Below are 23,961 nucleotides of genomic sequence, written 5' to 3'. Positions count from 1 at the left end.
ATTTAAAAGTGTTTTTATCTTTCTCAGCATTCCACAAGTTACTTCCTCCTTCCTTTGTTCTCCTCTACCTTTGCCTCTTTTAAAAAATTCTAAGTTGCTAGCCAAACCAGACAAATAACAGAATGTAAGGTCCCGTTCCAGCCAATGGAAACCAGACACAGCAGTAGGGTGGATGTGTCAGGTTATACATGACGCTGTCTCCTTTGTTCTGTGTACTCTTGTGGCAAAACTGCTGGCAAGTGTACCCTTTCTGCAGGAAATAAAAATGGCCTTACTAAATAAATTAAATTTATGTTCAAGTGCTGTTTCTTTACGACACCAGAGAACAAGCATTTCAAACAATTGAGAAGGGTGAGGACAGAGCTGTAAAGGAGCAGAGTTTTTGTATATTGTTAAAGTTAAGCTGGTATAAATGCAAATTAGAGTGTTATAATTAGGATGTTAAATGTAATACCAAAGTAACCACAAAGAAAATAGTTATAGAGTATGCACAAAAGGTAATGAGAAAGGAATTTAAACATATCACTAAAAAAATCACTAAACACAAAAGAAGACAGTGATATCAGAAATGAGGGACAAAAAAGCTATAACATATAGAAAATAGCAAAATGACAGATGTCCCTCCTTATCAGTAGTTACTTTAAATGTAAATTGATTAAACTCTCCAGTTAAAGGACAGAGGTTGCCAGAAAGGATTTTAAAAGTAAAACAGGATCCAACTGTATGCTGTCTACACAGAGATTCACTGTAGACCCAAAACACAAAAGATTGAAAGGATGGAAAAATATATTCCATAAAAATAGTAACCAAATGAGAGCAGAGGCAGCTTTACTAATATCAGACAAAATAGATATTAAATTTTCAAAGATTATAAGAGACAAAGAAGGACATTATATATTAATACAAGGTTCAATACAGCAATAATATATAACAATTATGTTTACACACCTAATTACAGATCACAAAAATATGAAGTGAAAGTTGCCAGAACTGAAAGAGAAACAGACACTTCTGCAATAACAGTTGAAGACTTCAATATCCCATCCTCAATAATGATAAGAAAAACAAGACAGAAGTAAGGAAGTAGAGGAGTTAAACAACACAATAAACCAATTAAATCTAACAGACACACCAAACACTTTACCCAGCAACAATAGCATACACATTTTTTTCTCATTGCATATGGGACATTTTGCAGGATAAGTCCATGTGTTAGGCTGCAAATTAAGTTCAAATGTGGTATACAAATGCAATGGAATATTATTCAGCCTTACAAAAGAAGAAAATTCTGACATATGCTACAACATGGATGAACCTTGAGGACATTATGCTAAGGGAAATAAGCCAGTCACAAAAAGACAAATACTATGAGTTAATTTATATGAGGTACTTAGAATAGTCAGAGAGGCAGAAAGTGGAATGATGGTTGCCAGAGGTTGGGGAAGGAGGAATGAAGAGTTAATGTTTAATGGGTACAGAGTTTCAGTTTTACAAGATGACAAGTTATAAAGATGGACAGTGGTGATGGTTATACAACATTATGAATTTACGTAATACCACTGAACTGTACACTTAAAAATGGCTGAGATGATAAACATTATGTTATGCGGATCTCACCACAGTAAAAAAAAAAATTGGGAAAGAATGTTGGTCATTAGGAATTAACCTTATCGACTTCTTTTATGTATCTATCCCAAACCTCTTTAGAGTTTTACCCAGGTATCCTCGTCTCCTTTTTTAGAGAATGACATGGCATTTAGCTATCTCCTACTGAAAAGCAGACAGGTTTCAAGTTAATAAATCTAAAGTTTGCCACTCAGTTATGGTGGGGATTATATTATATAAGTTTATTTTTTATAAGTTTATTTTGTAACTTGCTGTTACAAACGTGTCTCACATTAAGTGAAAATTGCTGTAACACAAAGATAATGGCTATGCCCAAATGCAAGTTCGAGAGCAAGCCTGTTCAGCTTTTTCAAATTACCTAAATAAAAACAGGGGTGTTTGTGATAAGACATTGGAATGAAGGATAAGAAAAATGGGAGCGATCTGTAGGGAGTCGAAATTGGAGAAACGGAAGTGTTTTGCGCTTTTGCTCTTCTTGACTTCTAAATGCTTTGTGCGTGTAAAAATCAGAAACTAGATTTTGGCAACCTCTATATAAAAACTAAGGATCCCTTCCAGATTGTGTACCCACTCTCTAGGTTGAATTCTTTGTTTTTCAGCTGCCTTGTGTCTTTATGTAATATGACGTTGTACTTCACAGCGTGAAGGAAAGTGTTATACAGCCATTGGAGGCAAATAGATCCCTATTTGCTTTCAGGGTCTACCATTCACTAGTTTTGTGACCTGAGATATACCTTGAAACGTCCGCATGTCTGTAAAATGAGAATAATAATCCCTATTATTATATCAGAGGATTATATCTTACTATTACTGAGAAAATAGTAAGCTAATCATTGCTAACTTACAGTTTTTTACTTTTATCATTTAAAAGAAAGTACATTGCAAATCAGGAAGAAAAGGGTGGAAATCCCCTTGGAGTGTGATAACCACTTCATAAAGTAATCATCAAAAACACAGAAATTGTAACCAAATTTGAGCATATTAAACCCATAACACTTTTTCCATCTATATAATTGATAATGATTATTTGCCTTTTTTAATATTAGGAGACCATATTTAACAGCCATCCTAAGGCCACTTAAAATTAAAGCAAATCGTTGTGCATGGCTTAGAGCACACTACTCAGGGCAGATTTGGAGCCATTCTAGTAGCAAAGGGGCTTGGAGAGTTCGTTCTGATTTACGCAGCTCTTCAGATATTTTTAAGCAGCTGATACTATAAATGACCACACAAGAAAAAAAAACATTATCAGAAGGCTTCTGCCTGAAAAGATGAATGCTAATAAAACACGAATGATGTCTTTAAGGCATTGAAGAGTATGCACTGAACAGTATATTCACTGAATTCAGGAATTTGAGTGGGGTGGGGGGTCCTAAATGTTATTAGGAAGCCCTATTTTATACACTGAGTTATAAACACTGAAGTCATTACCTCACAATAGTTGATAAGAACTTGCACAACAGAAATGTAAATTTTATATTTATATCAGATGCAAACACAAAATATGATGATAGTAAATACAACAGAAATTAAGGTGCCCTTTTGTAAGCTCATATAAATGTGTGCCACAGATTGAATATTTTTAAATCCATTACACATGGTTCATAGAATGGTTAAAGCATCACATTCTTTTTAGTTTAGAATTACACATTCTATTGTCAAACTGTTGAGGATAACCAAGAATTAGCACCATGGTTGCAAACATTTTTCTGTTTGCCTTTCTGACTCTGGAATCAAGGACTCTGGTCTCCTATGTGGAGAAGCGTCACCTCAGTCCCACTGCACTGGTAGTCTTCAGCGACAATATTTGGAGGATGACAGTTTGGATGATCGTGTTAGTAACAATTCTAAGGAATGGAAATAGTCCATTCCATAATTAAACAGAAATCATAAACCACTATAAAAGTAAAGTCATAGGAAAAGAAAGTTGAAAACATAAAGTCTCAAATGGTTTTATTTCATAATATATGAAGATCCTTGATTCATTTGTTCATATGCTGCTGTAGGTCGACTCCACTTACACATCCCAGTTTAGTTGAAAGGCCACTTTAGACAGTGTCCACTTCATTATCAACCCAGGTTCTTGTTTCATGGGGCTGACCATGCTTGTAGGCTTAGGGCTGCGTTGGTCATGACTCACTTTACTCCCAGTATTTCTGGCCGGTGTGTGTGTGTGTCATGTTTACTCAGAACACCTGAGCATGTGGTCTCTCCCTGACCCTCTCCCTCTCTATTCTCCTCAGGACTACTGGCTCTCTCTCCTCTACAAGCGCCTGATTGGCCCCAAAGTCTTGGCTGTGCATGTGGCTGGGCTGCAGCGGAAGCCACGGCCCGGCCGAGTGATCCGGGACAAACTGAGAATTTATGCTCACTGCACAAACCACCACAAGTAAGTCCTCAGAGAGATGACACAGAAAGGCCACCCGAGGGGCTCCCACCCCATTCCATTTGGGACCCCTTCAAGACTCATGTCGATTCACTAATCCTATCGAAAACTTTTTGCCGCTGGAATCACCATACCTGCTCTTTGCAGGTTTCAAATAATTTCTGGTAAATAGCTTTTACTCCAAGTAAACCCTCCCTTCTCATACTTAGAGGATTAATCATAAAAGGTTCCTAAAATTCTTGCCATTTGTTCATTTACTTATTCATCCAACACATTTTTATTGGGCATTTTCTCTGTGCCAGTTGATGTAATGCCCATGAGGCTTTTTTGTGTGCCTAAGCTTCAGCCAAGTCAAGAGGTGCAAAATCTTTTCCTATGATCCACCAGCAAAGCTTAAGAAAATAAATCTCCCTTTTTAAGATGCATGCTGGAGAGATATGCCACTAGAAACCTAGCCCTAGACCAATGCATCTCAAGCTGGGTGTCCCCAGAACTAATGGAGTGCCCAGAGGTGGTCATGCCAGCTTTAGAGCCATTTCCAGTGTTTTGAAAATCTTTTCAGCTATTTTAAAAATTAAGAGGCTAAGTGAAATCTGGGCTTCCTTTTCTGAGGGCTCTGGACTTATAACAACTGAATGTGGTAGTGTGGGGTTATCCTTCTCTTTTTGATCTGAAGCACTGGTTGTCATTACAGTTGTCTTTAAAACAAACAGGAAAATTAATTATCAATAAATAAAGTTTGGCAGACAAAAAATTTTAACACATTAAGACCATAAGGGAAAACTTTAAATCGGAGAGAGGTGGGTGCCTAAAGCAAAATCCATCTGGCCAAATATGACTTTCTTACATCACTTCCTGTTTAAGGCAGAATAGGTTGCCCTGGAAAAGAGAATTATTTCTCTTTCTCTTAATGCAAAGAAAACCTGGTGGGGGGATAACAGGGCAGGGAATGGTAAGCAAGTACCTCCAGCCAGACCTTCATTCCAGCCCAGGCCTATCGGGAGCTGATCAAGGGGAGTAGCTAGTACAAAGAGCTTGGAGTGGTCAGGTTACAACAGATGCTCCTTCTCCTTCCTTGATGAGAGAGGAGCCAAGCCAATTAATTTATCATGATAAGACTTTTCAAAGAATCACTCTGAGCAGAGCGGGGACAGGGGCCAGTTGTCTTGTCAGTAGATACAAGTGCCTATTGTAAATGAGGGGAGGCTGGCTTGGGCAGAGGCCAGAGGCTTTCAACATCCCTTTTGCTCAACAGGAAGCTCAATCCAATACCTGACAGAGAGTGACTGCTTTATGGCCTTGGCCTGGAGTTATCTGATCATCACACAAGGAAACATTGTATTCCTTGTCTCTGTCCTGGCCCTGAGGTAACCACCCAAAAGGTGGACCCCCAGACTCAAGATAGAAAAATTACTCTTGGCACCTTATATCCCTGTTGGAAAGCATATCAGTCTGTGGCCTTTATACTACTAGTCTGAGGACTCGGGAAAAAAATTATCTGCAGCCATGGGCTTAGCAGGATTTGCGTCTCTTCATAGAAGCCTCCTCACATAATCTCATTTGAGTGTTCATCCTCATTCTTTAACATTCTCATGGGAAGTTGTTATTAATACTCTGAGTGTACTGTGAACTCAGGGCCAGTGTCTCATTCATTTTGTATTCTTGGTGTCTAATGTAGTGACTGGCATGAAGATCCCAGGAAAGGTTTGCAAATGAATGAATGAATGCAGAAATTGGGCATCAAGATGTTACCGTTGATTTGGAGTTAGAGCTTTCTTCCTCTTTGATATTACCACATCAGCCAGAAGGAAATGGTATGGTGGAGTGGTTAGGGATTCTACCATTCCCTAGTATGAGACCTCAAACAAGTTACTGAAATCATCTGCATTCAAGACTCTCTGTCTACACCACCAGCTCTCCTCTAATTTCTATGCAAAGTCACTCCAGAACCTCTCTAGAGAAACGGTGTCACTGGGCTTCTATCAGTACAACCTCTCTCACTCCCTGTTAAAAAGACAGAAAGAAAAGACTTTCATAATCCATTCTACATATGACCCTAATGATAATAATTGGGGTGAAGGTGTTTTTGTTCCTATTAGATTCATAAAGAAAACCCACAGTGAATGCACGGAGCTGGCTGAGGTTGCAGGGCTCTTCCGTGTCAACAGGTGTCAGTGTCTAGCTAGGGTAGCTCAAAGGTAGAAGAAGTATCTGTTCACCTCTCTGAGAAATCATGTGCCATTAAGGAAGCACTGCTGAGTCATTTATCTGTGGCCAATAGGCCAAAATCACAGAATTATCCCAGAGTGGGCATGGTAGATTCACACTATGCAACCTTGACAAATACTCTGAAAATATTTGTCCCGGGTCAAAACAGGGATTGGAAGAGAAGGTATAAACTTATGAGTAGAATCATCCAGAGAAAGCGTCTATTAAAACAACAACCCCTGCACTCCAGTGTATATTAAATACTTGCTGTGTGACAAGCATCTTTCCAGATATTTGCACTTATTTTATTGAATTTCAGAGGTTCTACGGTATCACACCTACATGCAAATAGCAGCATTAATAATGCAAAGAATGCTACATTTGGAAAGAGCCCTTAGAAATCATACGGCCCAGTGCCTGTTCAACACAGGAATCCATTTCACATCTCCCTGACAGTCACGCAACCCCTACGTGGATACTGCCTGTCACAGCAGCCCCTTGCATTGTGGGGCATTTCTGACCTTGTAGAGCGCTGTCTGTTATGATTGATTTAGGAGAAAAAGTTAGATCCTTATACCACCACCAGCAGGTGCTTTTCTGTTTTCTGTTCTGGAATTAACAAATTAGGACACTGACAGAATGGCAATTCTCACCCTCCATCTTCTTGCTTAGAGAACAATCAAGTTTTGACAAGGAAGCCTCTTTTTATGAGCCATTCTGCTGAGACAATGTATGTTTCTGGGGTGGAGATGAGGTCCTTCGCCAAGTTCAGAACCAATTGGAACCTGGTGGATGTTGAAGCAAAATTAAGCCTTTTGGGGTTCAAGTTCGTTTATTATTGGCAAAACATGACTTCCTGTTTTTCAGAAGAAGTTTTTTTAAAGACTCATAAAAATGGTTCCTGAGGCTTCTTGGACATCAAATGGCTCTTACAAAACAATATTTTGATGAGTTAAGTGTAAATGAATCAGAAACATGTGGATTAAATTTCCCTTAAAATACACAGGGGCTTTGAAATTAAGGGAAAAAATGTTTGGCAAAACATGGCCTGGCTTTTACCGAACCCAAAACCTTTGAATTAGATTTGGAGACAATGGATCAACCCAGTTTCAAGCACATTGACTTTCAGTGGGAATGACCGTGGACTGCAAAGCATCATCCTCCCTTCCCTTTCCCAGCCTCCCAGCTTCACTGGAGACATTTCTAGAACATGACTGTTTTCTATCTGGAAGTCAAGATGCACCTCCCCATTTGACATTCCCCACCTCTTACATTAGGATATTCCAATTCCAGCCTCCCTTCCCTGACTCACTTCCCCTCCTCCCATGGCAACACAGAGAAATGTCAGGCAGGAAAAGAACAGCCAGAAAAAATGAACTCCAGATACATGGATTCTGTGCTGGTGAATAAAAAAATCTTACCCATGAGTGAGACATGGGGCAAGATAGATGATCCTCTCAGACAACTTCTCTCCTGAAAGGAACATTCACTAAGATAACCAAAAGCCACCTGGACTTGACAACATCAGAAGGCCAGCAAATGCTTGCAGGCCAAGCCTTCAGACACCATTTTCTCCAAGATTATTTTTCTATGGTCAGAGCATATATGTTTCTCAGGAATTTGGATTCGCAGCACACTACTTTCAGGTTGGTGCTGCACTCCCCAGCCAAGAATGTGTCTTTGTAGCAAAAAGGCCTCGCTTAATGTCCTTGCCCATAAGCCGAGCGGGGAGAGGGATGGCTGAAGCAGTCTTTAATGCCAACTCCTACCTGAGAAGGTGCTGTGAGTTCTGAGAGCCTCTATATGTGGGTCTCTGGGCTGTACTGGTTTGTCTTCCCCAGGGGAACTATGTAAGTGGAAATCAAACCACTGCCAAACAGCTTGAAAAAAACAGCTTTCCCTGCAGCAGTGCTGTAATTTCAGGTCTCCCTCCCACCCACCACTTCCCCACATCCCACCTTCTCTTCTGCAGTCTCCAAGGGCTCATTCTGCCCCAGCTCTGCAGAGGAGAAACTCATAAATGCAAGCACGTGGCTCTCTCCTCCTCCATTGCTGGCCTTTGAGAGTTTTGTTTGATGGTAGCTAGCAAAAGAGTTTACTGCAGTCTGGCAAAATTGATACCCATCCACATGTATTTTGCTCCCACTCTGAAGCCTAGATATCCTGCAATTAATGGTGTCTTCCTCAGTTTTACAGATAGCTAAGCTAAGCTGAAACCCCACCAATGGGAAAGAGTCGATGTTCTTCTTTAATGATGGTCAACACTGATTCAGGCTGCCAGCATCCTTCTTCAGAGTTCTGGGGACACAAGTATGCTTAAATCAACTGGCATTCTCTTCTGACCTAACTCATTTAGCTACAAAAGCTAGTTCACATGTTGCAGGGGATTAAGAAGGACTGGAGGAGGAGGAACCGGATGGAAGAGTCATTTTAATAATTTATCAGAACACAAATGCAGGCATCCAAAAGCCTTGAACACAATAACGTACCCTCCTGCAGATGCAAGAAAAATCCACTGACACACAGCCAGCAGGATATACTTCGGTAGCTCTTCTCATAATCTTAATGAATTGTTCTAAGCAAGTGGTTCCCAAACCCAATTCATCTGCCAAATATCCCAGAAAGATTTTTTTAAGTAGAGATTCCCAGTCCCTAATCCCAAATAGATTGAATCAAAATCTCCAGGGAAGAGACCTGGAAACTGTGCTTCTAAACAAAACAAAACAAAATGAAAGACTCCATGTCACCATACCGACCTGTCCTTGGTCACTCACCTCTTAATTAGCACCTTTAGAAGCAGAGGTGAGTGACCCAGGATGGAGGAGTGTTATTTCTACAAGGAATGATGCTTTCCTCTGGGCAAAGTTGACTTAGAGTTTCTCTGAACTCCTCCTTTGAAGGTGGGGCTGGGTCATTTTTTTGTTTCCTCTCATTAACTCATCCAGATGGGGCCCTAAGGGACCCCTTAGAAACAAAGTATTTTTTCCTACAGAGAGAAGGAAATCATTATAGTTTTCCTAATACATGCTGAAGGGCTTATGCCTGTAGGCATATAGTTCTCTCAGACTTCTGAACATCTTATGCTCATTTAAAAGAGTTCCAAAATGGTGAATAGTTTTATAATCTTGAGGTAGGTAAAACAGCAAAAGAAGAAATCAGAAAGATAAATTTGACTACATAAAAGTTTTTTAACTTTTATATATTAAAATACAATGTAAATAAACTGAAATGGTCAAAGAAAACTGAGGGAAATTTTGCAGAGAAAAGACTGCTCTTTAATAAATAAATTGTTTTTATAAATCAACAGAAAAATAGGGAAAAGTGTCCAGGCACGGTGTCTAATGCCTGTAATCCCAGCACCTTGGGAGGCTGAGGCAGGTGATCACTTGAGGTCAGGAGTTCGAGACCAGCCTGGCCAACATGGTGAAACCCTGTCTCTACTAAAAATACAAAAATCAGCTGGGCATGGTGGCGCATGCCTGTAATCTCACCTACCAGGGAGGCTGAGGCAGAATTGCCTGAACCCGGGAGGTGGAGGTTGCAGTGAGCCGAGATCATACCACTGCACTCCAGCCTAGGTGACAGAGAAAAGAGAGAGAGAGAGAGGGAGGGAGGGAGGGAGGGAGGGAGGAAGGAAGAAGGAAGGAAGAAGGAAGGAAGGAAGGAAGGAAGGAAGGAAGGAAGGAAGGAAGGAAGGAAGGAAGGAAGGAAAGAAGGAAGGAAGGAAAGAAGGAAGGAAGGGGACATGGTCAGCTTACAAAAGAAGAAATGAAATGGTAAATGAAAAAATGCTGCATGTCAGTATTAATTTTTAAAAATACAAATTAATACAACATTGAAATCCCATTTTCACCCCTCAGGTTGACAAAGGTATTTTAAAAGAGCACGTTGGAAGTGTTCTTAGGGGTATGAGTAAATAGGTGCTCTCATACAGAGTAGGTGGGAGCAAAATTAGTGAAAGCTTCCTAGAAAGTTAATATCAATGTCATCAAAATGTGTGCATCTGTCAGGATAGGTTAGGTTATGCTGCAATAATGAATAACCCCCAAATCTCCATGGCTTTCAATAAGAAAATGTATTTCTCATTCACACTACTTGTCCATCATGGCTCGACTGTACCTCTGCCCACATCATCTTCATTCAGCTTTTGTCAAGAACATTGTCAGTCTTCTGGCAGAGGGAAATGAAACATGGCAAAAGATGGACTGAGTCCTAAAGCTGCTGCCTAGAGGTTTTACCATGTCCACTCACATTTCACTGGACAAAGCAAATCACGTGATCACTCAGTAGGACAGGAAGAAAAATTCTTACCACAGGGAGGTACACCACTGGGAATGAACTGGAAAATTTGGCGAGGAATCGTACAACACACATTTCCCTTGGACTAATGATTCCAACGTCTAGGACTTTATCCCTCAGAAATAATCAAAAAGTTTATACACATGACGTAATTTATAATTGCAAAAATGTTCAAACATGAGTTGTTTGAACTGCAAATGTAGGAGATTAGTTAAATAAATTATATTACACTTCTATGATTGAAAAGTTTAGGATTCTTCTACAAGTAGAAAAAGAATCACATGGGAATATGTTTAAGATGTTCATTAATGGAAAAAAACTCTGTGAATAATGTGATTCCAGTTTTGTAAAACTGAGTAATAATGTGTCAAAGTACTCAATAAATATTTGTCAAATTAATAAATTAAAAAATACTGGAAGGATGTTTGCCAAAATATTATCATATCTCAAGATATGAGGGTTATGGGGAATTTTCTTTTCTTCTTTGTGTTTCTCAATATTTTCCTTTTTTGCAATAAGCATGTTTTACTTCCATACTATGGTAATATATGCCATAAAATATATACATTATATTTTCTAAAATCATTACAATAAATTTAAACAAAAACTAAAGAAGTATGGCGGGAAGTGGCTATCATCTTTGCAAGAAACCACAATGACGAGGCCTTCCTGTCTTTTAGGGTCTATGGTGGCCAAGTTTTTAAGTGCCATTTTCTGGGCTGTTCATATTTTGTACAGTCTGTAAATTATTTAGGAGCATCTAACTTACCACTCTGTTTCCATCTTTCACTTCTCTCTTTCTCTGGATCTCAGCCACAACTATGTTCGTGGGTCCATTACACTTTTTATCATCAACTTGCATCGATCAAGAAAGAAAATCAAGCTGGCTGGGACTCTCAGAGACAAGCTCGTTCACCAGTACCTGCTGCAGCCCTATGGGCAGGAGGGCCTAAAGTCCAAGTACGTGCCAACCTGAAAATAGCTCGGGAGTAAGTGCAGCAGGAGCTGAGGGAGGGGGGAGCTGAAGACACCAAGATTGCTACTAATTCTTTCAAGGGCTCAGTGGGATGGAGTAGGACAAAGAGTGGTCTGGGGTCAGGTGACTGCTGACTCCTTTTGGAAACCTGCTCAAGCCCCTCCCTATCTTAGATCCCTCAATTGTAAAGTCAAATGGTGGAGAAAGTATTTCTCAACAAGGGTGCTCTTGGTATTTGAGCGAGATAACTCTTCTTTATACACGACTATCACATTGTAAGCTGTTTAGCATCCTTGGCTGCTGCTCACCAAATGCCAATAGTGCCCCATGGTCATGTAGCAACCAAACATCCTGGTAGTTGAGAACCATGTCCCTCACAGCTGTAACATTCTGTAATGCTATGACTCCCTTGTTGTTACCATCTATTAACCTCACAGGGCTTACAGGAAGGAGCACTAAACAGAGAGTTTAGTGCTCGAAAGTTCAGAGGTAAAGACTCTGTCCTACCCCGAACTTTATAACTTGAACACACCACTGCTCCATCTCAGCTTCTTCATCTGAATAATAGGACAGAGATTTTATTTTGAGGGCTCTGTGGCCCCTTCTAAACTCTACAAATGTATGATTCTGTGACACTCCCTGCCTCCCTCAGTCTCTATTAGAGACTATCGACACATGGATCTCTACGAACAGAAAAACTCTAGGACAGTGAGCAGGGCCTGGTCAAGGGCAAGGCCACCCCAGCTCCCCGAGTAAGGCCTCTCAGGAAGGGTATGGGATGCTGCACCGACTGGAAGCATTCCTATTCCATTTTTAATGTTTACCAAGTTTCACAAAGCTGTAAACTTGGAGCAGGTGGCTTGCACTCCAACAGCTGCCCACAAATATTTGTGCTATAATTATTCACTGTTTCACTGCAACCTTGGTGGCTTGCATTTGGCTTCCAATTGTATTTGCAATGGGAGCAAAAAACAATCTGGGAAGTCACTTATTGAGTCTCTTTAGCCCACCCTAGATCTTCATTTTCAGTCTCGGTTCACATGCTGGCTCTTTTTTCTGGCTACATGTACATTGCGTCTGCTTTTCTTTCTTCCCAGTCCTACCTATGTCAGCAGGACTCTATCGAGTATTTTATCCCCTTTCTCTCCACTTCTGAGTAGTTCATGATGAGTGTGCTGAATTCCTGGCCTTCATCCTAGGCAGGAGACCTGCTTCTGGTCCCAACTTTGCCAGTAAATAATCATATGACCTGGGAAAATTATTTTATCCTAATCCTTTGGCCTCAGTTTCCTAATATTCGGATTTCAAGGGTTGTTGTATATTTGGTAGGGTCCTGTGCAGCTTGAAAACTCTCATCCTGGGTGTGATTTTCTAAGGACCATGAGTGCATTAAATCTCCTACTGCCATTAAATAATGATCTGCAAAGCCATTTCTGACAGAAGGGCTGACTCGGCAGCAATGATTAGGGTGCTCTCATTAGGGTCCTCTGGAACCGAAGAGCTTAGGAGCTGAGCCTGCCCAGTGTCAGGAAGACTGTGTGCACTGTGTGGAGGGGACTGGCCAAATGCTATAGTCTAACAAGCCAAGGTGTCCATCCCTGCTCTGTTACTTGCTGGATGTGTGTCTTTAGGCAAGTTATGTCATCTCTGTGAGCATCAGTTTCCTCATCTGTGAAACCTCTTTTGTGGAGCAAAGTAAATGAGGTAATCTGTGTAAAGTTCCTGACACATAGTAAATGCTCAATAAATGTTCACTACCTTCCTTTTCCTCAACTCAGAAATCTGGCTGGTTGAGAAAGAGGAAGGATACAATTGCTTTCCCTAAGAATGTTCTTCCAAAGAGGAATGTTTTCAGACTTTTAAGATAATGTGTTAACAAGACATGTGTTAGGATTATGATAAAAAATCATGCTAAGAATTACAAAAAAGCGAAAGGATGAAACAGAAGATGATAGTCAAGGGTAGCACTTTTTTATGAGCTTGTTTTCCCTCCAACCAAGGATGCAGGCAGGCCTCTAAACCTATTTACCCCTCCCCTATGTCCCTGCCTCCAAGATGATTCCCCTGCAGTTTGGAGCTGACCACACCTTAACCCCTGTCTTTCTATACCTATCCTTAAGAGTGACTGAAGGGACTGACTCCCACTGGCCAGCAATATGCCGTATATTCAACTTTTGCCATCACCACACTAGTGAGGAGTTGTGTTACAACTTTGTTAAGAATGTAGGAGACCAGCCAGGCACAGTGGCTCATACCGGTAATCCCAACACTTTGGGAGGCTGAGGTGGGAGATTACTTGAGGTCAGGAGTTTGAGACGAGCCTGGCCAACATGGTGAAACCCTTTCTGTACAAAAAAAATACAAAAATTAGCCAGGTGTGGTGGTGAGCACCTGTAATCCCAGCTACTTGGGAGCCCGAGGCAGAATTGCTTGAACCTGGGAGGCAGAGGTTGCAGTGAGCTGAGATCACACCCATTGCACTCCAGCCTGGGAAACAGAGCAAGACTCTTGTCTCAAAAAAAAAAAAAAAAATGTAGGAGAGGGACAAGGACAAAGAGAATTTCATTCTACAGGGATCCTTAAGAAGGATTTGGTAACGCCCACTGAGCTCAAATAATAATGTCAGGTAATTGGAAGAACATTGGAACTGGAATTAGAAGGTAAGGGTCTGAATTCAGATGCCACCATTTATCTTTGTGATCAAACCTGAGCTTCCTTAACTGTCAAATGGGATTATTGTGAGACTCAATTTGGAAAATATGGTTGAAATAAAGCCTTCCACAAATCCATGCATATGCATACATCTATAAATATAAATACAGATATACACATAACGATTTTACATATGTTGGATTAGAGAGTTTTAGATTGGAATTCAAGGGAACTGGATTCCAGCCCCTGATCCTGCCACTAATTCACTGTGAAATGTTGGGGACTTCATTCTTCTGAGTCTATAAATTGCCTATAAATTACTGCCAATTTAATACCTCTCCTGTTCTGGACCTCATTGGCTCGACCCTGGGCTGTGCCATGGTGGACTGTAAGCTGCCAGACAGGGACTGTCATGTACATGTTCAAGACCACATCTAGTGCTCTGCTTAGCAGCTACTAAAGAGCTGAGAGGTCTGGGATGGGGGTCTCACAGGAAGGGTGTGGTTTCAGTGAAGCAGACTGTGCAGAAAGGGATGAAAGGAAATGCTAGGAAGTGATTTCAGCCTTTGGTGTCTCTTTCTGTCTTTTATAAGCCTCTGGGGCCAGACTCTGTATTCTGTGTCTGCTAGTTCTTGCTACAGCTTGAAGCCGTGTTAGCTCAGAAGGGGATAGAAAGTTCTGGGAGCAGAGGAATGTGTAATTGCTCCTGTCTGGAGGAACCAGGAAGAGGATATAGAGTAAGTCAGTGCCCTCCACCCCAATTCAAGCCACCAGTTGGGTATTCTGGTCTCGTGTTTCAGGAGTAGGGAAAGGCCAGAAGACTTCTTTGATTGCTCGAGGACTTGGGGTAATTCCCATTCTCTTAGAATTGCCACTGGGCCTGGGAAGATTTAAAATCTCTGAAAGGGCATCTCTGTGTGAACTCAGAGCTAAGGTATGTCAAGTATCACACAGGAAGCACCCTTGGAGTCACTATTTAGGTATGGTCTAGGCAACCACATTCACAAGAAGGTTCTTGTTTCCCATCTCAGTGAATGAACCAATCGTAAGACCCCCTACTCCAGTCCCAACTCCTTATATAAGACACTGTACTTATTCTAGGAACCAGACAAAAAGTGGGTGCTCTCTAGCCCATAGGACAGAAGTTTTAGAAAATTGCAGTGTATACAAATAAGAGTATTCTGCATCTGGAATACACATTCTTCAGGGAATAGCTGAAGGAAATGGGGAAATTTAGTTCAGAGGAGAAAAGTAAGGTAAGTCATGAGGACTTTCTTCAGAGGACTGCCAAGTGAAATTAAATAGTTTTGGCCTAGAATACTCCAAAATGACAGAAAACCAAGGAGTGCAATTTAAAAGAGAGAGATTTCACTTCAAAATGAGCTCGTTTTCCAAAGGCTTGCCTGGTCTGACCGAGGTCAGGATAGGCTTTCTCAGGAGGTAGCCTATTAATCAGAGTGTAAGCAGCCATCTCAGAGGTGCTCTAGGATTCCTTCCTCAGTTGGGGGTTGGACAAGGGATTATAGCTTCCCTTTGAGCTCTGAAATTCTATTCTCTTCTGGTCCCTATTCCCCCTGCTTCCTCTTCACTTTTGGAGCCTGTGTTCTCAGTGGTCACCGGCAAAGTCAAGCCACTAAAAGGCCACACAAAGAGGCTCTATGACTAGGGGAAGTGGTGGCAGTATCTGGCTAGTTTTCTTTTCCAGAAAAAATCCAGCTGTGGGTCCCTCCCTCGTCATGTTCCCTGGTTTCTCACCTTTCTCGGAAGAAGATGGCCCCATTCACATCCAGAACAATAGTTCCCATTCTGGATAAGTCAGAGGAGACTTTGAGGGCATCTGCAAAACACAGAATCTACCCATTGCCTTGTGTGATCACAAAGCAATAACCACTGTCCTCTAGGGCAGCGGTCCCCAACCTTTTTAGCACCAGGGAGTGGTTTCACGGAAGACAGTTTTTCCACAGACTGTGGGGTTGGGGTGATTTGAGGATGAAACTGTTCCACCTCAGATCATTAGGCATTAGATTCTCATAAGGAGTGTGCAACCTAGATCCCTTGCATGTGCAGTTCACAATATGGTTTGCACTCCTATGAGAATCTAGTGATGCTGCTGATCTGACAGGAGTGGAGCTCAGGTGGTAATGCTCACCCACCACTCACCTTCTGCTGTGCAGCCCAGTTCCTAATAGGATTGGTCCATGGCCCAGAGGTTAGGGAGCCCTGCTCTAGGGAATCATTTGTACCTGATAAATATCTCCAGTGTCTCTCAACAAACAGAGAAGCAACATGAAGTTTGGCCTCACAAGCCAACTGACATCTAAAATGAAAAGGACTTACCTTTCCAGAGAGAAAGCAAACCAAGAACAGGTGTTAGGTCAGATCCCAGTGTTCTCCCTTATGTGCCTTGTTCAATTCCATTTGGAGGGAAAATATTCCAAAAATTAGGAAAGAGGGAAGCAACTTTCATCACATTGGCTGTTCTGTTCTGACACATTGACCTGAGGGAACCAGCAGATGCTGAGAATCCTGAGATGGAGTGACACTGGGAGGTGATCTGGCTCTCTCCCCTAGCCTTCAGTCTGTGGCCAAGCCATCTGGACTAGAAGATGGCCCACATTTAAAGACCTCTTAGAAAGGGGTGACCACAATTTCAATCCTGTCTGAACACTTAATTTTGTAAGAGCACTGGGGCCCACTGTACCTATGACTGCAACTTCATAGATAATGAAAAACTTTAATAGCCATTATCTCATTTAACCTTCTGACAGAACCATGAAGCATATAGAATAATTCTTGCCTCCCTTCCATTTTAGAGTTGAAGACACTGAGTCTTAAAGCAATAAGTGACTTATTCAAGAGTCACACGACTAGTAAGTGAAAAAGCTAGAGGTCCCTAGGATCCAGTTCCCCTGACCCTTACTCTAGTGCACTTTTTTCAACAATGTGCTACACCAACAGTCTGGTACTATAAAATTACAATTACATAGGATGAATATACATATGGATAAGGACTCTGTCATGATATTATCTGGGTTCATTTCATCGTAGGCTCCTTATAGAATGAATATATTTGAAGAGTATTAGGTTACCCAGAAGTTTTCTCCTTCAGGCTAATTCATACCAGTTTCATTAACTTTTCTTCACAAGTCCAGAATTCAGACCCCTCCCCACCCCGCTTTTTTTTTTTTTTTTTTAGACAGACTCCCACCCTGTCACCCAGGCTGGAGTGCAGTGGTGTGATCTCAGCTCACTGCAACCTCTGCCCCCCATGTTCAAGCTATTCTCCCATCTCAACCTCCCGAGCAGCTGGGACTAAGGCATGCACCACCACGCCCAGCTAATTTTTGTATTTTTAGTAGAGATGAGGTTCCACCATGTTGGCCAGGCTGGTCTCAAACTTCTGACCTCAGGTGATCCACCTGCCGCAGCTTCCCAAAGTGCTGGATTATAAGCATGAGCCACCATGCCCGGCCTCAGACCCTTTTAAAAGTTCTTCTCTGAGCTACTTCTAAGACTGTCTCCCAATTAGAATTCTAGTAAAAGCACATTTTTTTCTTCCAGCAAAACTGGGGAATTCCCTTCTATTTTATTATGCTCTTCTCAAACAAAGGGATTATTAAAACCAGCAATGACTCTAGATTTGTTTAATTTGAGGTATATAAAATCAATATCAATAGATTATATTCCAACCCCTATACACAGGCATGTCCAACTCCCTCACACCTAATGGAGCCCATTCTCAGAGGTATATTTCTGAGGGAAAGAGGCCAACAAGGGAGGCCTCCGAAGGAAACTGGAAAGTATATATATCTTCATCCATTCATCAATTTTTATTGATCCTACTTTGTGTCAGACAAAACTTCTTCCTCTTCAGTGATCTAATTTGCAATGACTAACTAAAATTTTAAAAGAATTGTGGTCCCATAGCTGTAAGTACTCAAGAGTTCCAAGTAGACAAATTAGGGGGAAATTCTGAATGTAAAGTTCAATGTGAATGTTTCCGATCAGAATGTCCCTTGATCCTTCTATTGCTAGGCCATATCCTCACCTGGCTTTCAAGAGCTATTTAATATGGGGTGTTTTGGGGTTGTTGGGGAGAGGATTCTGAGATGAATCTCAGAATCTCCTAAAGGAGCTCAGAAGAATCTCTTAAAGGAGCTCATCTCTGTTACTAGAAACAAACAACTAACAGGAAGCAGCCTGTGGGTGGTGCCATAAATAGACATGTAAAGTATTTCTGCTTTGGGGCTAATAGGTTCCATATTAATGTTTAAATTTCAGATCTGCATGAGCCTCTCCTTCAGCTGAAAAAAATCTCAAGGCTCCTATGAACCAAAAATCTTATTGCCTATTCTGTGAAGAAATGAACATCTTTTTTTTTCCTTTTCCACATACTGCTCATTTTTTCCATCTCTCTGGGATATAACTTTTGCTTTGATTTCACCCTCATTAAATCCTATATCAAAGAAAAACATTGGCATCTAACTGCATGCCTTTAGAGAGGTGTCATTTGATGTTAACCAAACAGAATGGTTCTGAAAATACTCAAGTAACTCCCAGGTGCTAAGACTTTAAAAATATCTTCATGTCCCTGTTGGAACAGACCAGATCATATTATGATATTTCATCTCTGGATTCAGAGCTTGGCTAATGTGAAAAATCCTGAGGGGTGAACTGGCCACCACCTGACCTGCCACAATCTCTCACTAATGATGCCTGGAAGCACCATGTTTAGTTTCTGGACACAGAGAGAGCAGGTAAAAGAAGCTTTCGGAAAAACCTTAACCCCATTAATTCAATACCAAGACTCAGACACTCAAAAACAAAACATGAAGACTTGTTTCTGGGACCAGTAGGCCATTTGTCCATTTATCCCAGCAGATTCGAGACATCTAAGTATTTTAGTTCTACACTGCTGATATTAGTTGGTACCTAGACTTTTTGAACTCTGGTCAACCAGATGTACTCCCTGCAGGTTTCCATTATCTTCACTTGTCTGGGATCATTTAAATTAGTTTCTTTTAAAAATAAACCGTTCTATGAAAGTTCTGTAGTTAGTAAAAGATGACTTTATAAAGGAAAAATTTCAAAGAACTCATATGGGTCAAGAGGTTTCTTCTATAATATCCCCGACATAAAGCTTTTCAGCTTCTGTTTGATGGGATGGCTCGTCTCAGGAACTGGCTCATGCTAGGACTAGACAGCTCTGATTGTAGGAAAGAACCTCCATGTATTAGGCCAAAGGTGCTTTCTTGCCCTTTCTACTCTTGCTTTGGAAAAAATAAGAAGAGAAAATGTATACCTTCTTCTTTATCAATTTTCTATATATCTAACCTAAAACTCTAGTCTGCAAGTTACACACTCTCAGATCCTCCAGCCATTCCTCAAATGACCTGGTGTTCAGATTGCCCACCTTGGAATCCATTGAGTTTTAGAATTTTATCTCACAGGATGAACCTTTTCGATTTTCTTTCTCTACTTCTTTCTTTCTTTCTTTTTTTCTTTAGACAGTTTCACTCTGTCACCCAGGCTGGAGTGCAGTGGTACAATCTTGGCTCACTGCAACCTCGGCCTCCCTGGTTCAAGGGATTCTCCTGCCTCAGCCTCCTGAGTAGCTGGGACTACTGGTGCACGCCACCACGCCCGGCTAATTTTTGTATTTTCAGTAGAGATGGGGGTTCCACCATGTTGGCCAGGCGGGTCTCAAACTCCTGACCTCAGGTGATCTGCCCGCCTTGGCCTCCCAGAGTGCTCGGACTGTAGGCAGGAGCCACCGTGCCCGGCCACCTTTCAAATTTCTTACCTCATCCAAACTTAGTTGAAGATGAGGTCTTAGTTGAAGAGGTCTGAGATGGAGAAGGAAATATGAACATTTTGTTATTACAATTCATCTCACCAACACAATATAGTAACATTTTTTACATCTTTGAAAACTTCATAATCAAAAAATAGTATTCTTATGTTAATTTCTATTCTTTGAGCATTAATGAGCCCGAAGATTTTTCATATGTTAGTATTGTATTGCTTTTATGAACTTTCTATGTCTTTTGCTATTTTTATATTTGGGTGTTAGTCTGTTTTATTAAGTTTGCTCTAATACAGGTATAAGGCAACTTCCCCCATTGAAATATTTTCTCTACTATTTTATTTGCTATTTTTCTAACTATGTAATATCAGGGTATTATCTTGACATACAGAAGTATTCCCTTTTGTATAGTTAAATATGTTTACCTTGTGCTTTCTTCCATTCTACTTATATGTGTATGAATTTATATTCTTGAAATCAGATCAATATGCATCTTTATTTTCTTCCAGATTCTTTTTTGTTTCACTTGTATTCATTTCTTTGATTCACTCGGACTCTGTTTTGATGCATGGTAAAAGGTAAGGAGCCTCAGTGCCTGTAACGTTCAGGCTGACAGCATGTGAGGAAAGCCGTTAACCCCTGCAGGGCTTCAGATGTTAAAATATCAGGAAAAAATAGGATAATTTTTTACAAAGCAAGACTTAGAGTGGACATCTTTGACCTGGAGCAAAAGGCCCCACTGGTGCAGATCAACCACATCAGCTGCAGCCCTTTTGAAAGGCCATTCAGAGCCCCTCAGCAGGAAAGACAAGCTGCAAAGGCTGAGAGCACCGAATGGCAAGAAAGTGCCTGGGATCAGGGAGATTTATGAGCTGGCTGTGAGTGAGCAGGAAAGTGGTACTTACTCTAAACACTAACATTCAGGTTACTGCCCCAGTTCAGAAAGGCCGAAATAGACACTGTAAAAAGCGGAAATTTAAATATATATATATATTTATAAAAATACTTATACTTAAGGTTCTGAGGCAGTATACAGAAAAAAAGAAAGAGAAGTAAATATGTAGAGAAATGAGCCTCACAAATCTTGTTAATGCAAGCTTACTCATTGAAACCCAGAGGAGTTTGGATTCTTTTAGCCCTTGTGCTAATTTGTGGGTGTTTTGTGGCTCATAAAGAGATAGTAGCTATAACCAATGTTAGCTACATAAGTAAGTATATGCATATCTGAAAACTACAGTGAAGATACTGAATGACACATTCTTCATTCCCTAGTTCCTCTTGCCTGAAGAGAACTTGAACCACTCTTTGTCTATAAGGAGCTCTCTGCGACACAGTCCAGAACTTGAGAGAAATCTAAATGATTTTATAGAAACTGACTTTCAAGAAAAGAAAAAAGTTTTTCTTTTCAGTGTTCAAGAAACACAGCATTGGTTATCAGTGCTGATGCTTCATCTGATTTGTTTCCTAAGTCATCCTGTAAAGTGCTACACATGAACCTCCCTGGTACACACCGAGGAGCAGAATCATCCCACCAAGATACAAGCGGGAGGGGGCAAGACATTCAGTGAAGCCATTCCACTGAAATAGCAAAAATGCTCCCTTCAGTCTATGAAGCAAAAAACTTGTCTTTGGAAAGTTCACATCTTCCTTTTAGGTTAAAAAAATGTGTAGCCTCCTGACATGGCACTCAAAAAGTAAGAAAATCTCTTTTTATTCCAAATAAATTCAGAATGTAATAGTTAGAAAGATATCTGAGTCCCCTCCACCCCCACCTACAAACATATCCCCACCCCTTCGACTACCTGGGGTGTTCAACCTTGGCTGCACTTCCAATTACCTGGGGAGCTTTAAAACCCCCAATGCCCAAGCCACACCCCAAGCCAATTAAACCAAAATCCTTGGGCTGGGACCCAGGCACCAGTAGTTGTTAAAGCTCCCCAGGTGATTCAAATATGTGGTCAAGGTTGAGAACCACTGTCCCTCTATAAACTGCTAGAACAAGATCCCAGATGATCTGTATCTTCAATTTTTCCCAGATTATTTCTTCATTCAGGCACTATGCCATTTTGCCAAAGGTGTGAACATGCCATGAGCCCCTGGGAGTTCTCTGTGACTGAGTGGAAGGATGAGTGCTGGCTCCCCAAAGGTTTTATTGCTTGTTTTGTTTTAACTCCCAGATTACTAATGTGGCGATCACTGTGCCCATTAGAGGATTATAAAATGCTTTTATATTTTACAGCAACTTGACATCTTAAACCAAGATGTTTAGGAATCTAGGCTTTTCACTGTTATTTTTCGAGAGTTTTTTGTTTGTTCTCAGATCCAGAATGTATTTTCCTCCAGCTCACTCCCAGCAGCTGGAAACTCTCTGCATAGCTGTCCATTAAGGCTATGGTCTCCCCTCTTCACCTTCACTCACTTAGGGACCCTCATTGTAGGCAGAGATTTCCATTCTGTCCCAGATGACCTAGACAAAACACCCGTAAATGGGCAAGTTAGGGTAGGGCTAACATATTTCTAAACAGTTGATTCTAAAGTGAGAGAGCAGCAGAATATGTGGGCAGTTCTGGCAGACTGAGAAGAAATGGCCCTTGTCTTCTTCTTCCCCTGCACCTTCCAGAGGCTGTGATTTGGTGATGAACAAATGTAAGCCTTGAGGAACTGAAAGTTCTAATCCAGCTTATCCCTACAGTGGGGCCTGGGCCCCAAACTGGTGTTTCTTTGGCTGCTAAACATCAGGAAGCCCAGAGCACGATGTGGCTCATTCCAGACAAGGGGCCTGGAGCATTAAACTGTGGACCCACTGCCAAAACCAGCAATACCGGTGCAGATTAGCCCTTCCCTGCTTACTCTTGCAACAACGATTCAGAGTCGCCCCACACTTTGCACTTGGATATCTGTGGGATCTGGAACAGAGCCTGTACCACCTGAGACATCTTTTCCCCTTTTGAGATTATACCAGTACACCTGATGTCATGGGGAATACTTTCTCAAAACTATTCCTAATAAAACAGGTGTTTATCTCTTTAACATGTGTATTAAACATAACTAAACATGTTTAAAACATATGTTAACATGTATGCATGCACACACACACACACACCTGCCTTCCTACATGTCTTCACTCCACCTGTAGACTGCTATAAAGGGAATACTTTGCACCCCCATATTGTCTCCTCCAGCTCCACACAATTAGGTCTGGTCCCTCTCCACAGAGGATACCTTAACTCGGAGACAAAACAGACCACATAAGGGTAAAGATAGGAGATGGGATTATGAGAAAGAGAGAGATGAATTCTGACTTGGGACTCTGAAAAGTCCCAGGGCTGAAGGCCATGGAGCTGGAGCTGGAAGGATGTGCCATACTTCTAGGAAATGCTGTAGGAAAGGCAACTTCCAGCACCAGGATGAGCTCACTAAAGGTTTGGAAGTACACCAGTTCAAGGCTCATTTTGTTTGGGAGGTGGCAAATCATCTCATGTGACTGGAATACAGGATGCTTTGTGGGGCAAAGGGAAAGCCCACAAACACATAATAAGGCCAGACTGCAGAAGGCCTTGAAATCCAGACTAAGTCTGATTTTCCTTCCTTCCTGCTCTTTGTGTAATATGTTTATTATGGTGTGTCTGCTCAGACATTTGCATATTTCAGTGTTTTCTGACTTAGAGGACAAGGAGTAAGTCTGTTGTAATTTAATTGGTAAAATGAAAAGAACAATGGGGCCGGGCGCGGTGGCTCACGCCTGTAATCCCAGCACTTTGGGAGGCCGAGATGGGCGGATCACGAGGTCAGGAGATCAAGACCATCCTGGCTAACACGGTGAAACCCCGTCTCTACTAAAAAATACAAAAACCTAGCCAGGCGAGGTGGCGGGCGCCTATATTCCCAGCTACTCGGGAGGCTGAGGCAGGAGAATGGCGTGAACCCGAGAGGAGGAGCTTGCAGTGAGCTGAGATCCGGCCACTGCACTCCAGCCTGGGCGACAGAGCAAGACTCTGTCTCAAAAAA

At 41.3% G+C, this 23,961-nt stretch overlaps 1 protein-coding gene across 4 annotated transcripts in view; it reads left to right on the top strand.

The window, feature by feature from the left end:
* HPSE2 (heparanase 2 (inactive)) overlaps nt 1–23,961 on the top strand; it is a 775,791-nt gene that overhangs the window by 738,227 nt on the left and 13,603 nt on the right. For 3 of the 4 annotated variants that reach the window (XM_017880548.1, XM_017880540.1, XM_017880522.1), the window contains 2 exons: nt 3,870–4,015; nt 11,333–11,479. In XM_017880548.1, coding sequence (XP_017736037.1) covers nt 3,870–4,015; nt 11,333–11,479 — 293 coding nt within the window. The remainder of the gene's footprint in view (nt 1–3,869; nt 4,016–11,332; nt 11,480–23,961) is intronic. The other variant, XM_017880532.1, reaches the window with a different exon arrangement.

This window comes from Rhinopithecus bieti, unplaced genomic scaffold (assembly GCF_001698545.2).
Source record: "Rhinopithecus bieti isolate Rb0 unplaced genomic scaffold, ASM169854v2 scaffold_425, whole genome shotgun sequence".
NCBI lineage: Eukaryota > Metazoa > Chordata > Mammalia > Primates > Cercopithecidae > Rhinopithecus > Rhinopithecus bieti.
Note: the sequence above shows the minus strand (reverse complement) of the source record. Positions and strands in the feature narration are given on the sequence as shown.